At 35.9% G+C, this 13,830-nt stretch overlaps 3 protein-coding genes across 3 annotated transcripts; 2 read left to right on the top strand and 1 right to left on the bottom strand.

Moving 5' to 3' along the window:
- Positions 1-4,156: 4,156 nt before the first annotated feature.
- On the top strand, positions 4,157-7,228 carry LOC106452852 (glycosyltransferase-like KOBITO 1). The gene is made up of 11 exons (XM_013895033.3): positions 4,157-4,698; positions 4,909-5,058; positions 5,131-5,183; positions 5,265-5,373; positions 5,466-5,600; positions 5,694-5,738; positions 5,828-6,015; positions 6,147-6,288; positions 6,407-6,453; positions 6,547-6,634; positions 6,707-7,228. The coding sequence occupies exons 1-11, from the start codon at positions 4,315-4,317 to the stop codon at positions 6,953-6,955; spliced, it is 1,590 nt and encodes a 529-aa protein (XP_013750487.2). The 5' UTR covers positions 4,157-4,314; the 3' UTR covers positions 6,956-7,228.
- Positions 7,229-7,428: 200 nt separating this feature from the next.
- LOC106452851 (probable 2,3-bisphosphoglycerate-independent phosphoglycerate mutase 2) lies at positions 7,429-10,802 on the bottom strand. The gene is made up of 9 exons (XM_048780050.1): positions 10,608-10,802; positions 10,366-10,532; positions 9,865-10,143; positions 9,346-9,549; positions 8,841-9,265; positions 8,362-8,554; positions 8,183-8,278; positions 7,937-8,092; positions 7,429-7,853 (listed from the first exon to the last, which is right to left on the bottom strand). Exons 2-9 carry the CDS (start codon positions 10,528-10,530, stop codon positions 7,689-7,691), a joined length of 1,683 nt encoding a protein of 560 aa, XP_048636007.1. The 5' UTR covers positions 10,531-10,532; positions 10,608-10,802; the 3' UTR covers positions 7,429-7,688.
- Positions 10,803-11,450: 648 nt separating this feature from the next.
- LOC106452850 lies at positions 11,451-13,025 on the top strand. Its single transcript, XM_013895031.3, has one exon. The coding sequence runs from the start codon at positions 11,883-11,885 to the stop codon at positions 12,825-12,827; it is 945 nt and encodes a 314-aa protein (XP_013750485.2). The 5' UTR covers positions 11,451-11,882; the 3' UTR covers positions 12,828-13,025.
- The last annotated feature ends 805 nt before the right edge of the window (positions 13,026-13,830 follow it).

The following is a 13,830-nucleotide window of genomic DNA, read 5'->3' as shown; positions in this document are numbered from 1 at the left end:
TTTTCTTATACTACCAAAAATGAGTTTCTAAGATTTTATTTACTTTCTTAATTAATCTTCAACGATTTTTATTCAAATTTTCTATTTTTCAACTTTTATAGATGTGTCATGTTTTATCGATGATTTAATATATTTTTAGATGAAGAAAACTTAGTCTGGGTGTTTTTACCTCAAACCAAAATCCCTATTAAATCTGAACCGAAAATACAAAAATAAAAAGTCAGATCCAAACCTTTATACAAAATATCTGACGGGACTTAATAGCTTGATATTTTGGAGCTTGGGTACAATCCGAACCGAATCAAAATTTGAAGTAAGATTTTAACTGAAATTAATTAAATATATTAATATTTTTATATATGTTAAGGTAATTAAGATTTTTTATAATATTTTAAATATTTTTGTAATTTGTCTTATTTGTTATTTTGAGTATTTTTTATTTAGTTTAACTAGTATTTATTTAGATTCGTGAATCTTATTATATAAAGCTTGGTTCTTTAAAGTTGCTAATTAACACGATCTTGACACATGACAATTATATATTTAAGATTGTGACATGTGTTAATATTGTTTTTTTTCCTAAAATCATAAAAAAAAAAAGATAACTGTAAAAAAAAATGATAGTAATTATCCTTTTTAAAAATCTTAAACCAAAAAATTGTTAAAAAAGAGTGTTTAATGTTAATTTTCTTTTATTGGTTCTTAAAGTTTCTAATTAATATGATCGCGACACAAGCCAATTATATAATTAAGATTGTGACATGTGTTAATACTAATTTTCTTTTTCTATCATAAAAAACTATAATTTTCACATATTAACATGATTTTTTGAAAAAAATAATAGTAATTTTCGTTTTTACAAATCCTATACCAAAAACGATTTGTACAAATAATTTATTTAATACTAATTTTCCTTTACTAAAATCATAAACCAAAAACAATTTGTACAAATAATTTTCCTTTTCTAAAATAATAAAGAAAAGATAACTGTAAAAAAATGATAGTAATTATCCTTTTTAAAATTCTAAAGCCAAAAATTTGTAAAAGAGTGTTTAGTGTTAATTTTCTTTTATTAAAATCTGATTTTTTGAAAAAAGTAATAGAAATTTTCGTTTTTACAAATCCTATACCAAACACGATTTGTACAAATAATTTATTTAATACTAATTTTCCTTTTCTAAAATCATAAAGAAAAGATAACTGAAAAAATATTAATAGTAATTATCCTTTTTAAAACTTTTAAACCAAAAAATTGTAAAAGAGTGTTTAATGTTAATTTTCCTTTATTCAAATCCTAATTAAAAAGATCATAAACCAAAAGGAACTACAATTATTCACATCTATATATAGGACTAAACTCTCTCATATTTTGACACTTCTCATATTTGATCAGTAAGCATAAAGAAAAATATTAGGTGGGTTTTTTGGTCATCGCATGTTTTTTTCATTATTGTCATGCTGGGCACGTAAGTTATTGCCACAATAATGCTTAGGAGTTTGTACATACAATATATAATTAGTTATGATGTTGTACATAAGTTAATGTCAACGCAAATTTACTACTTTAATACGTTTAATTATGCTTATGTGTGTTCGTTCTATTTATTATTTTCTAACTGAAATTGTAATTCAATTTGCTACCAGGAATTATCAAGAGACAATGGCTTCAGAAAGTTATGTAACACTAGATCAGTTAAATAAGAAATGTCCTTACCGTCGTACTGAGTACGTCTTACTAGAAAGTGGGAAGCAAGAAATTTAAATAAGAATAACGAGCTTATAGGAATAAATTTTCTCATACTTGATAAGATGGTAAATATTTTAATTTAAAAAATCTTATATAGTTTTATTGTTAAAAATAATTTGTTTATTATATAGGAAAATACAATTTAAGGTTGTGTGCATCCTTCTCTTATTGAAAAGTTCGGAGATGGATTACATGAAGGGGCCATTATTGAAATCTGCAAATTTAATTTGCAAGATTACAATAAAAACTACAAAATCTCATATCATAAATTTCAAATAAGATTGACCGAGAGAACAACAATTGCATGTGTGGAGCAACAATTACCTCAAACACCGCCTGAAAATTTTCAATTTCGAAACTATGAAGAGTTTGCTCAACTGAAAGATTCAACATACGATTTATATGGTAATATTTAGTATTTTCTTTGGTCAGTTATTTCTTTATCTTTCTCCTTTTGACTTCGCTTTATATATTCAGGATAGTTAAATCTCTTGCAGTATTGAATGCAAAGATTGATAGGTTTAAATAATTATTACATCGACTGAAGTTGGATCCTTTCGTATAGAGTCTGCTTGACATTGGTTGATGCATTTGTATGTTTAGTAGGTCATTGATTGATTGATTACTAGGAACACGTAATCTGTTTTTTTGTAGCAATTTGGTTGTCAAACATCATATGTTTCAGTCAAATTATTCGGTATTTGTAATGAATTTTGCTTGAAATAACATTATTATATAACACGATTTTTTTTACAGATGTAATCGGATGTATAAAGAATATTGAGAAAACGGATGTTCGTAGCAAGACCACACCTGTCCTCCGAAGAGTTATTCAACTTTATTGTTAGAAAGGTATATTTTTCAATTCCAATTCTATTAATCAATTTCGATTTTTATTTTTTATTTCTCTTTTACAAAAATTCTATCTTATACAATAGAATTGAAATACAAGCAACACTATGGGCTGAACAAGCAGAACTATTTGAAGATAAATATCGCGCTTTGAAAAGTAATAATATTGTTCTTATCATGACAAGTGTTTTGATCAAGACATATCAAGGTGTAATTTGTCTCTCAGCATCTTCAGGGACTAAATTCTATTTGAATTATGATTTTGATTCTGTTACCGACTTTCGAAAAAGGTATTATTTAAAAGGTTCAATTCAGGTTCGGATAACCCATTTAAATAATTTTTGAAATTTTAAAATTCATTATATACTTTAAATCCTCAAAATCTATAAATACAATAATATATTACATATAAATTTGAATAACATATGTCAAAACACCTAAAATTAACATATAAATTGGTTTGGTTTGAATATTTTGATAGAGAATCAATAGAAATTTCAAATATATTTTGGTGTTTTCAGTATATTTTAGCTATCTTAGACATTTAGTTTAAACTATTTGTTTATATTTTCAAGTATTTTACACACATTAAAAGTATCTTATATATTTTGGATGTTATTAATATACATTAAATCTAAAAATAATTAATATATTTAGGTATATAAATTTATATAATATTTATTCGGATACCCGAAATACTTCGTTTCATTTCTCTAGATACCAAAATTTTGAACCCGTTCGAATATTTAATCAATTTCGATTCAGGTTCGGTATTATTTTTTTGGATCGGGTATGGTTCAGTTTTTCGAATTTTGTTTTTTTTGCCCAGCCATATTTTAATCTCTGTTTCATAGTAACATACGAAGACGTTTTCATTAAATTAATATAATAAAAACATGTTATAAAAAACTTTTAAAACCATTCCAAATTACTATTAATATAGCCTTGCATCATTCCAAAATACGATTTGAGTTGAACTTGAACATGATTATTCCAAAACAGACGATATAGTCTGATCATTAAAAGGTGAACTATTTATTAAAAAACAAAAACAAATTATTAACTATTGTAAAACACGAAAGACAAACATCAAAAATTATGTAGAAAACAGATTTAAATTCAAAATTGTGTCCATAACATATACATATATTCTAAAATTGATGTAAAAAAAATTGTCATTCTTTATATGTTTTCATAAATTTAAAAATCAAACAAAACCCGTGCAACGTACGGGTCCATACCTAGTAATGTATATATTTTATGTTTTGAGCGTTTTCAAACATAGGTTATAATTTAATTCGAACCAGACCCGGAAAGAATCAAACACGATCCTAATTAGTAAAACATGAATCGAACTTATAAACACAATACCAAAAATTTGAAAATTCGAATCAACCGAACCAAATCCAACGGCTCTGAACGCCTAAACAAAACTCTATAAAAAAAATCCTGAAAAATCAGTTACAGTGGATTGGGCTAATCAGTTGGGCCCAGTTGATGGTAATGGATCTCACTTGTCAACAAAAGTCAAAAACGTAGAAGGGACGAAATGTTTTGATTGGATGTGTTCTCAATAAACTGTTAAACTCTCTGACGTGGAACACCATACGAAACAGAACCTACGAAGAATAACACAAGAAACAGAGAGTGTTCAAATTTATAAGATTAGATCTCACAATCAGACAAAAGCTTCCTTCTTTGTCTTCAAATTCGCCATGAAACCGATGCACCACCACAGAGCTCCACTAATCTCTTCTTCTTCCTCTCAAAGCAACTCTTTCGTCTCTAGACTTCTTCTTCTACTGACTCTACTCCCAGTCTCCCTCGCCTGCCTCGCCTTCATCCTCCAATGGCGAGGCGGCGGCGGCCTCGCCGATCCCGCCTCCGCTTCCGTCATCTCCTCAACATCAGTCCCCGGCGGAGGAAACTCCGATCTCAACCACGAGGTGTTCCCCGGAATGGAGACTGTCTCATCAGTCTCCCCGAAAGCTCACCAATCTTCTTCATCCGACTGCTCGAATCTAGCTCGAAGCTCTTCCCCCTCCTTTCCTTACTACGGTGATTGGAACTTCGGTGTTGATTTCAATCTAAAGCCAAAGGTGATTGCTTTCAAGTGTTTCGAGAATGGGTTCTTTGCCTAGAGATTGTTGATTTGATTTGATCAGATCTGTCTTTGGGGGTTTTTGTAAAGTTCTCACCTTTATGAATCGAGAATGGGTGTTGAACTTAAAAGAGATTGTTGATGATTTGATTAGATCTGTCTTTGGGTTTTGTAAAGTTGGTAACTTTATGATTTGGGTATTTTACAGATATGTATCACGACTAGCACATCAGCGGGGTTGGATCAGATTCTACCGTGGATGTTTTACCATAAGGTTCTTGGCGTCTCCACGTTTTTTCTTTTTGTGGAAGGGAACGCTGCTACGCCCACCATTTCTAAAGTCCTGGAGTCCATTCCTGTGAGTCTAACTAATCTCCTAGTTTTAATTGTATGTTTATTCTCCATTAATGTAGGCCAATGTCTCTTGCAGGGGGTGAAGGTGATATACAGGACAAAAGATCTTGAGGAGAAGCAGGCAAAGAGGTTAGTCAACTATGTGCATTCATATAATGTTGTATATCTTCTACTACTGATCATGCTCTCTTTTCTTTTTTGCTTCATTAGCCGGATTTGGAATGAGACGTGGCTGTCTTCTTTCTTTTACAAGCCATGCAATTATGAGTTGTTTGTCAAGCAATCTCTCAACATGGAAATGGCTATTGTCATGGCAAGGGTAAAAGCATTTTTGGGTTGATTTTTTGTTCATGGCTTATGTTATATTACACACTCTTTTTTTTTTGGTTATAATCTTACTAAAAATATCAGGAGGCGGGCATGGATTGGATACTTCACCTTGACACAGATGAGCTAATATACCCAGCAGGCACTCGTGAGCACTCACTGAGACGCTTGCTTCTTGATGTTCCTCCAAATGTTGATATGGTTATATTTCCTAATTATGTGAGTGCTCTTGCATCAGTTATTTCAGCTAGTTTGGTGAGTGTTACAGTGCCTGGATATGAATACTTTGTTTTGGGTTTTGTTTTTGTTTAGGAAAGCAGTGTGGAACGAGATGATATCAAGGATCCTTTTACAGAGGTATAACTAGACTGAAGAGCTGTTTGGTGTCGACATTTCTATTTTTGTTATGTTAGTATTACTACTGAGATATGTTTTGATGGGACCAGGTGTCAATGTTTAAGAAGAACTATGACCATCTCCCAAAAGATACATATTTTGGAATGTACAAAGAAGCAACTAGAAACAATCCAAACTACTTCTTGACTTATGGTAACGGCAAATCAGTTGCTCGAGTTCAAGACCACCTCCGACCAAATGGAGCACACAGATGGCATAATTACATGAAGACTCCCAAGTATGTTGATCATAATATTCAAGCATAAGTAAATTTTCTATCGGTAGAGGAACATGAATCATCAATTTTATTATTTATTTATGAAGCCAAATCATGCTTTTGTAAATAGTAATCTTTTTGATTCTTGGCAGTGAGATCAAGTTGGAGGAGGCTGCTGTGTTACACTACACGTATGCCAAGTTCTCGGACTTAACATCTAGACGTGACCGATGTGGATGCAAGCCTACAAAAGAAGACGTGAAAAGATGCTTTATGTTGGATTTTGATAGATCTGTAAGCATTTTTTTTCTTAATTATCTCTTAAATTCCTTTAAAGTCATTTCTTAGAGTGTCTGTGTTTCAAGTCCACTTACTATTGTAATGATGCCGTCTGGATGGTGAACATTTGTAGGCATTTATAATTGCGTCGACAGCTACTGAAGAAGAGATGTTAAGTTGGTAAGAGCCTTGGCCAAGTTGAAAAAGTTAATGTACTAATTTTGATTACGCAAAAAAAAATAAAAACTGGTCTTGATATCTAATCCTGTTTAGGTACCGTGAACACGTTGTGTGGGGAGACAAAGAGGTGAAGACGAAACTCCTTAGGAAGGGTATTCTTACTCGCATTTATTCACCAATGGTAAGTAATACTCATCGAGTTCTTGCAAGTCAAGTGTAAAAGGTTTACTTAACGTTTGGTCGTATAATGCAGGTTGTTATACAGGCATTGAAAGAGTCTGGTGTTTTCAGCTCGGTTGTCTCATCAGCTTCAACAAATCTTTCAAAGAAAAAGTTCTTAGCATCAATGCACAAAAGCAACTCATCAAGTTCTGATTCCCTTCCTTCAAAGGACAAGGAGTCTCAGGGTATCTCTGCAAGGCACCTTCTTGGAGCTGAATCAGCGGTCCCTCCTTTGTCGCCTCCTGGGATGGAACACGCTGGACTTGTCACAGAGGATTAACAGATTTTTGGCATCGATCTGATGTCTTTGCTTCCTCCTTACTGACGTGATATTAATACGGGATGCAATGCTAGTGATGTGTAGGTTTAGGAGAGTGGGTAATCATCTTTATTACCCAAGAGAGAGACACTTTGGTTGGTTCTTTCATCTCATTGATTTTCACATACGGGTGAACACTGATTCAATACTAGTCATGTGTATATATATTTTTGAGGTTATCGTTCACAAATTCATAATGTAACACATTTCATGGATTTGAATATTGTTCACTGATTTGAGTTTGAGAAAATCATTTTTAGCGTAATCACATAGCTTTCAAAAAGCAATAACCAAAGCAAAACTCATTTAAAATTCTTATAACGTACAAAACCAGGGGAATTTTTTATACATCGAAATTATATTTTCATTCAAGGTATTTTAATTGTACGAGATATTTCTGTATTTCAATTTTTACTAAATACTCCTACGAATAATTTTATGTAATTCGTTTAATTATTATTAAACCTTCAAAATCAGAATCAGTTTGTGCAAACAAAACATCCAAATGCAGTTTTTAACTTGACCCAGAACAGACAGTTGATAGTGGCGAGTCTAAACTACCGCCACCTCAAAAATCAAGAGGGCCTTATTAAAGGAAGAGCACGAGGAAAAGAAAAAAGAAACGTAAACAGAATCATGATTTAGAGAAGCTCAAGTGGGACTTTCAGAGGGAACAACGATCACCACACCATCATTACTTGTCGACTACTTCAATCAGACTCGGCTCATAATCGCCCGGAGCCACAAATCCATGGAGGTTCATCACCGTTGCAGCTACATTCGCAAGCCCTGGTGTGTCCAAGTCCTGTCTGAACCTAACTCCTGCTGACAAACCAGGACCTCCTATTGCAATTGGCACCTGCAACGTACATTATGTCAGAATCTCAATCCTGGTAGTAAAACCTCTCATACTCAAGTCTAATCGTTATGATGCACACTTACCGGTTTCAAGGTGTGAGAGGTGAGAATCTGAAGCTTTCCTTCCTTGTCAAGAGCGGGCTTGCCAGCTTTGTCCCTTTTAACCATGTCCTCAGCATTTCCGTGATCTGCAGTCACAACATATATCCCTCCAACCTTTTCTATGGCATCAAGAATCATCTGCACACCGAGCAGCAGCACTTGTGAGTTATATTGCAACAAAGACTAGCTACTCACATTCACATGTCAAAGACTTGATTTAAATCTTACCCGCACAGCAACATCAGCAGCCTCACATGCAACAACAGTAGCATCAAGATCACCGGTATGACCCACCATGTCTCCATTTGGCAGGTTAACACGCACCTAGCAAAATTCATTCACACCATAAAGTTAGAAACCGAATTTTCAAACGGGTTTGATACAGTTTAATAAGATCATATGCCCACCTGGTCAAAGTTGCCACTAAGGATAGCGTCCCTTGCTTTCTCAGCAATTTCCAGCGCTTTCATCTTTGGCTGTTCATTGAATGATATTCCGCTGTCACTCGGAATCTCAACGTACTTCTCTAGCTTCTCGTTGAAATATCCAGAGCGGTTTCCATTCCAGAAGAAGGTAACATGGCCAAACTTGACAGTTTCACTATTTCACCAAATATAAATGGGTCAGTTAACTCATACCTTCAAGTATATAGCCTCATCAAGAAAACGACAGCTAAGACATTTCACCAGTTTCAAATAGCTAGTAACCCCAACCTTAAACTAGACCACTAACGAGCAAGTAGAGAAGGCATGCTACTTGTATCAGTTGACGCAAATAAATAAACCAAGAAAGATCTCAAAGATTTAACGTCCAAAAGAGTATAAAACTTGTAAATGAGGAACATCAATAGAAGGGAATAAATATTAGAGAGATTCTGAAGGTTAACCTGCAAGCAAAAGTACGGACGCCATTGTGTGCAAGATATTCACCAGACGTTCTGTCAATCAATGGTGGAGAAACAAGGTAATGGCTAGGAAGCTTTAGCTCTCCATCATATTGGAGCATTCCTGCGTAACGAATCTTTGGGAAACGTACGCGATCAAACTTGTCAAAATCTTCATTCTCGAGGGCTTTGGCAAGCATGACCATTCGATCAGCACGGAAGTTGAACGTAACAACCGCGTCACCATCAACGATTGGACCCACAGCCTTCCCACTGTCGTCAACAATGACAAACGGTGGCAAGTACTGGTCATTGGCTTTAGGTTCAGATCTCAGTTTCTTAACTGCTTCAAGAGCGTTTTTGAATTTGTGGGGAGCTTCTCCAAGGACTTGCGCATCCCACCCACGTTTCACAACAGTCCAATCATTCTGCAACAAAAGCAAAGCAGAATCAGTAACTAAAAGGTCAAGTCTAATCCTCTCCTAGAGTTCATGGATTCTATTCTCACCTCGTAACGGTCCATTGTGACATACATACGACCTCCACCAGAGGCAACCTGAGCATCAACACCTTTGGAACGTAGCTCAGCGAGCTCACTTTCAAGAGTCTCCACAAAGCTGACACTAGACCCGTCCAAAACATCACGACCATCAGTAAGTATATGAACACGGATTCTCTTAGCGCCACGTTCTGCGAAACCCTTCAACAGCAACTACAGAAACAAATATAGAAAATTAACAAACGCCAACACTTTTAACACATTAAAGCTGTAATTAAGGGGAATAATCAATTCCTACTCATTTCTTATAAATTACACGGTGTAATTTACACCATTTACGAAGAACATTTGCTGCTTATGATTCCTTGACCTTCCTTAAAATTTAAGGAATGAAAGAACAAAAACATTCCTTACTGATATGTAACAAAAAGTAATAAATAATCTTTTTTTAATTCCTTTTATTTTGTTACTACTCATTCTTTTTCTAATTATTCCTATTTAAGATTTGAAGTAATTAAAAAAAGCTACCTGAACTTGATCTAAGCGAGAGTGAACTCCACCGTCACTTAAAAGCCCAATAAGATGCACAGTCCCCTTCTCAAAAGCCTCAGAAATGTATTTAAACCCTTCATCTTCATAAATCTTCCCGGACTCAAGCGCGAGATCAACAAGCTTAGCACCCTGAGCGTAAATCCTCCCAGCTCCGAGAGCATTATGGCCAACCTCGCTGTTTCCCATATCGTCCTCGCTGGGAAGACCAACGGCTGTGCCGTGAGCTTTGATCAGCCTCCACGTGTCAGGACGTCCCTGTGTGAGAAAAAAAAAACGACTAATCTCTTAATTTCTCATTAAGTTTTGTCGTTTACATTAATCACATGAGTGTGTGTAACAAACTATCAAACCAGATAACAGAATATTAAACCGGTCGGTTCAGCATACTAAACCTACTAATCTATTAACATAATCTGTTAACATCGTTTAAAATCCACACAAAAACACGAATCTAGAGGAATATGCGAGAGAACGTACGTTTTTGAGTGAATCCATGGCGGGAGTTGGAGCTTTGTGGATGCAATTGTATTGATCGGGCTCGGATTCGCCCCATCCGTCGAGAACGATCAGTCCGATGGTTTTGCCTTTGGGGAGCTTGGGGTGGTCCTCGAGTTTCCAGTTAACGTCGCCGGAGCTACCCATAGCTGGATTCAGATCGAAGAGATGGTGAGAAATCAAGAGATTAATGAACAGATCTGAGACGAGAGTGAGAAGCTTACCAGCGGAGAAACAGAGGAAGCTCTCGTATGGAGATTGGCGAAGACGAAGAGGTGATGTGGTGAGATATGGTAGGGTGATCTGACACTGAGACAAATATGAGGTTTTAAATAGAGAAAAGTGAGTGATGACGTGGTGAGTTTTAATGGGCTTTTCTTTGGGCTCAAGTAAACATTTTTAAGCCCCGGAAACGAAAGAATGTCCTAGAACATGATGAGGTAGGTGATATACAAGAGATGTGTCCTCCTCTAGATGGATTTACAGATCTGTATTTTTTTTTATGATTGCATGACTCCCATAAACTAATTTATCATTAGACCTTTACAAAATAGTATTCTTTATATAATGATGTATGAATCCCATGAAGAATCATTTGTTTTTGATCTAAGTTCTAAAATTTGCAATATTTCAACTTTTAAGATACCAGTTTTTTTTTGTCAACTTCAAGATACTAGTATACAACACAAGAATGATTCTAAAGCGTACAAAACATCTGAGAGATACTTAAGAAAACCTATGGCTGAGCTCAAAATCTGGAAGGAGACTGGGAAAATGATTTCGAGATGGGCTTCATGATAAGGTTTGTAATGGGCTAGTTACTAATTTTAATTGGCTTACACTAACCAGCTAAGGCCTCATTTTCTGAGTCCATATCGTGGTCAAAGCACTAATTATTAATTGGGCCAGAATAGGAAAGCTTATTTTCAGTTCTAATTTTTTTTTTGTCAAAGGGTATAAAAGTAGGTATATACGGTTGATATGGAAAAAAATTAAATACAGATACAGGTAACAAATAAGGGTATACAGACAACTGTTACGGCGAAACGAAAGCTGAAATGTAACAATATGATTGGCGGAAATAAAGTAAATAAATACATATGAATGTGAAGCATATTTTATGGAATTATTTTAATTGGGGAAAAAATAAAAGGAGAAAATGCGTTGAACAGGCTGTATAGTTTTTGTGAACAAATGGGGGACTGAAGACAACAACACTCTTCTTCTCCCTCTTTGTCCTTTTGACTCTCTCTCTCTCTCCTCCCTTTCCCCACCGGCGAACCATTCCTTCTCTCTCCTCCTTTTTCCCCACCGCCGACCATTCCTAATTCCTCCATTTGCTTCTTCCTCTCTCCTCACCTCAATTCTCACCAATAAAGTTTCAATTTTTAACCTTTTTGTTGAACTCTTCTCCACACTCAGACGTGACGCCGACTCTTTACTGAGTCTCGCCCTGGGGCACTTTTCTCCAGAGGCGAAGACGTTGAAGGACATCAAGAATGAGGATTCTCTGTGGTCTCCAGGTGCTTCTCTTTCTCTATCTCTTCTCTTACCATCTCTCTGCTCAATCTCCTCCTCCTCCTCCGACCAATGCGTCTTCTCTTGATTCCCTTCTTCAAGATTACTCCTTTAGAGCTTTCGTCCGTCCCCGCACCGGCATTCTCTACGACGCCGTCACCGTTCCTCCGAATCTAACGGGGATCAAACTCTCCGCCATGAGGCTCAGGAGCGGGAGCTTGAGGAGACGAGGAGTCCTTTCCTTAAAACAGTTCTCGATTCCCAAAGGCGTAATCGTGAAGCCGTACGTGACAAGGCTCGTCTTTGTCTACCAAAACCTAGCGAACTTCTCTCAGTTGTATTACCCTTTGTCTGGCTACGACTATGTCGCTCCCGTGGTTGGTCTCCTCGCTTACGATGCTAAAAATCTCTCCGCCGTTAACTTACGGGAGCTCGAGATAACGGCGTCAAAGGATCCTATAAGAATCGACTTCTCTGATCTGGAACCGATCCCTCAAGGTGGAGGGAGTGTTGTTGAGTGCGTTAGCTTTGACTCTAGTGGTAAAGCGAGTTTCAGCGATTCGATTCGGAACACATGCGAGACGGAGAGGCAGGGGCATTTCTCGGTGGTGGTGAAGTCTGTTCCGTCTGCTCCTTCTCCAGCTCCGGGGGGTGAGGAAAGGAAGGAGAAGAAGAAGAGCTCTGAGTCTAACTCAAGAACTTGGATCACCGTTGGTTCGGTTTTGGGTGGATTGGTGCTGTTGGGGCTTTTGATGTTTCTGGTTCTGCGGTGTCGGAAGTACAAGAAGCAGGAGAGGATGAGGGAGATGGAGAGAGCTGGAGAGACAGGGGAAGCTCTGAGGATGACTCAGGTCGGTGAGACGAGAGCACCGACTGCTGCTACCACTCGTACACAACCGGTTCTTGAAACTGAATACGCAGCTTAGAAGTGTACATCTTCTTCTTCTTCATCTTTGATCATATGTTACTGTCTTTTTTTTTTCCCTACAATTATTTTTCTTTTTGGTAAAGTGTTTTTTTTTCTGATTATTTGGTCGTTGTGATTAGCAAGTTGAAACTTTACTTTCATCTTGTTTTCTCTACGGGTGATTTAAGGAAATAAGTATTATTGTTTGTGCTCTCAACTCAAATCACTAAGTTTGGTGGAAGAGATGGATTGTTTCTGGAGTACACTCACATTTTGTTTCCTTTCTAACTACTTTTGCTGTAAAGCATTGATCTCTTTTTTTTGTAATAATGTCATCATCTTTTGTTTGACAAGAATATAACTTAAGAGGATGATGTCATGGATAACATCCACTCTCAACCTTGAGTTTAGGATTCTTCAAAAGATAGTATTCAAATGTTTTATTGTAGCTATGAGCTTCATGCAACTTGTTTATCCTAAAAACGTCTCTACTTTGTTCTTGGGGAGATGGTTTGCAATGCAGGCCCCATGCAATGCACAGAGCTAGATATCGTGGAGGATTGATTGTATTTATAGAGTTCAACTTCTTTCTATATAGTTTTTTTTTCTGTCTTCTCTTGAGAACATGACCTGCAATGAAGGCCCCATGTATACTATAGAAGCTGCTTCATGATACAAACATTTATGTTTTCGTTCAGAATTGTCTCGCTTAGCTGCACTTCATAAGACAAGTCACTGCGCTCATGCGGCAGGTACTAGTCTTTGCTGTGAACAGAGCTGGAAACAAGTTTTAGTCAAACGTTAAACACATGGTTGGATTAGGCTGGCTTTAGGTCTCATTGTGCTATAATGCATATTTTTATATACCATGAAAACAATGTGTATGTATGTATCATTGCTATACCTTCTGACTTCTGCAGACACCATGAGATTCTTAATCAGTTAGTTTTTGTGTGCTGTCTTGTCTCATCATTGCCTAATCTTTTTAAGGTCTGAAAACAAGTGCATTATATAAATTATAA

The sequence above is a fragment of the Brassica napus genome, chromosome A5, assembly GCF_020379485.1.
Source record: "Brassica napus cultivar Da-Ae chromosome A5, Da-Ae, whole genome shotgun sequence".
In the NCBI taxonomy this organism is placed as follows: domain Eukaryota; kingdom Viridiplantae; phylum Streptophyta; class Magnoliopsida; order Brassicales; family Brassicaceae; genus Brassica; species Brassica napus.
The sequence above is the reverse complement of the archived record's forward strand: the minus strand, read 5'-3'. Positions and strand labels throughout refer to the sequence as shown.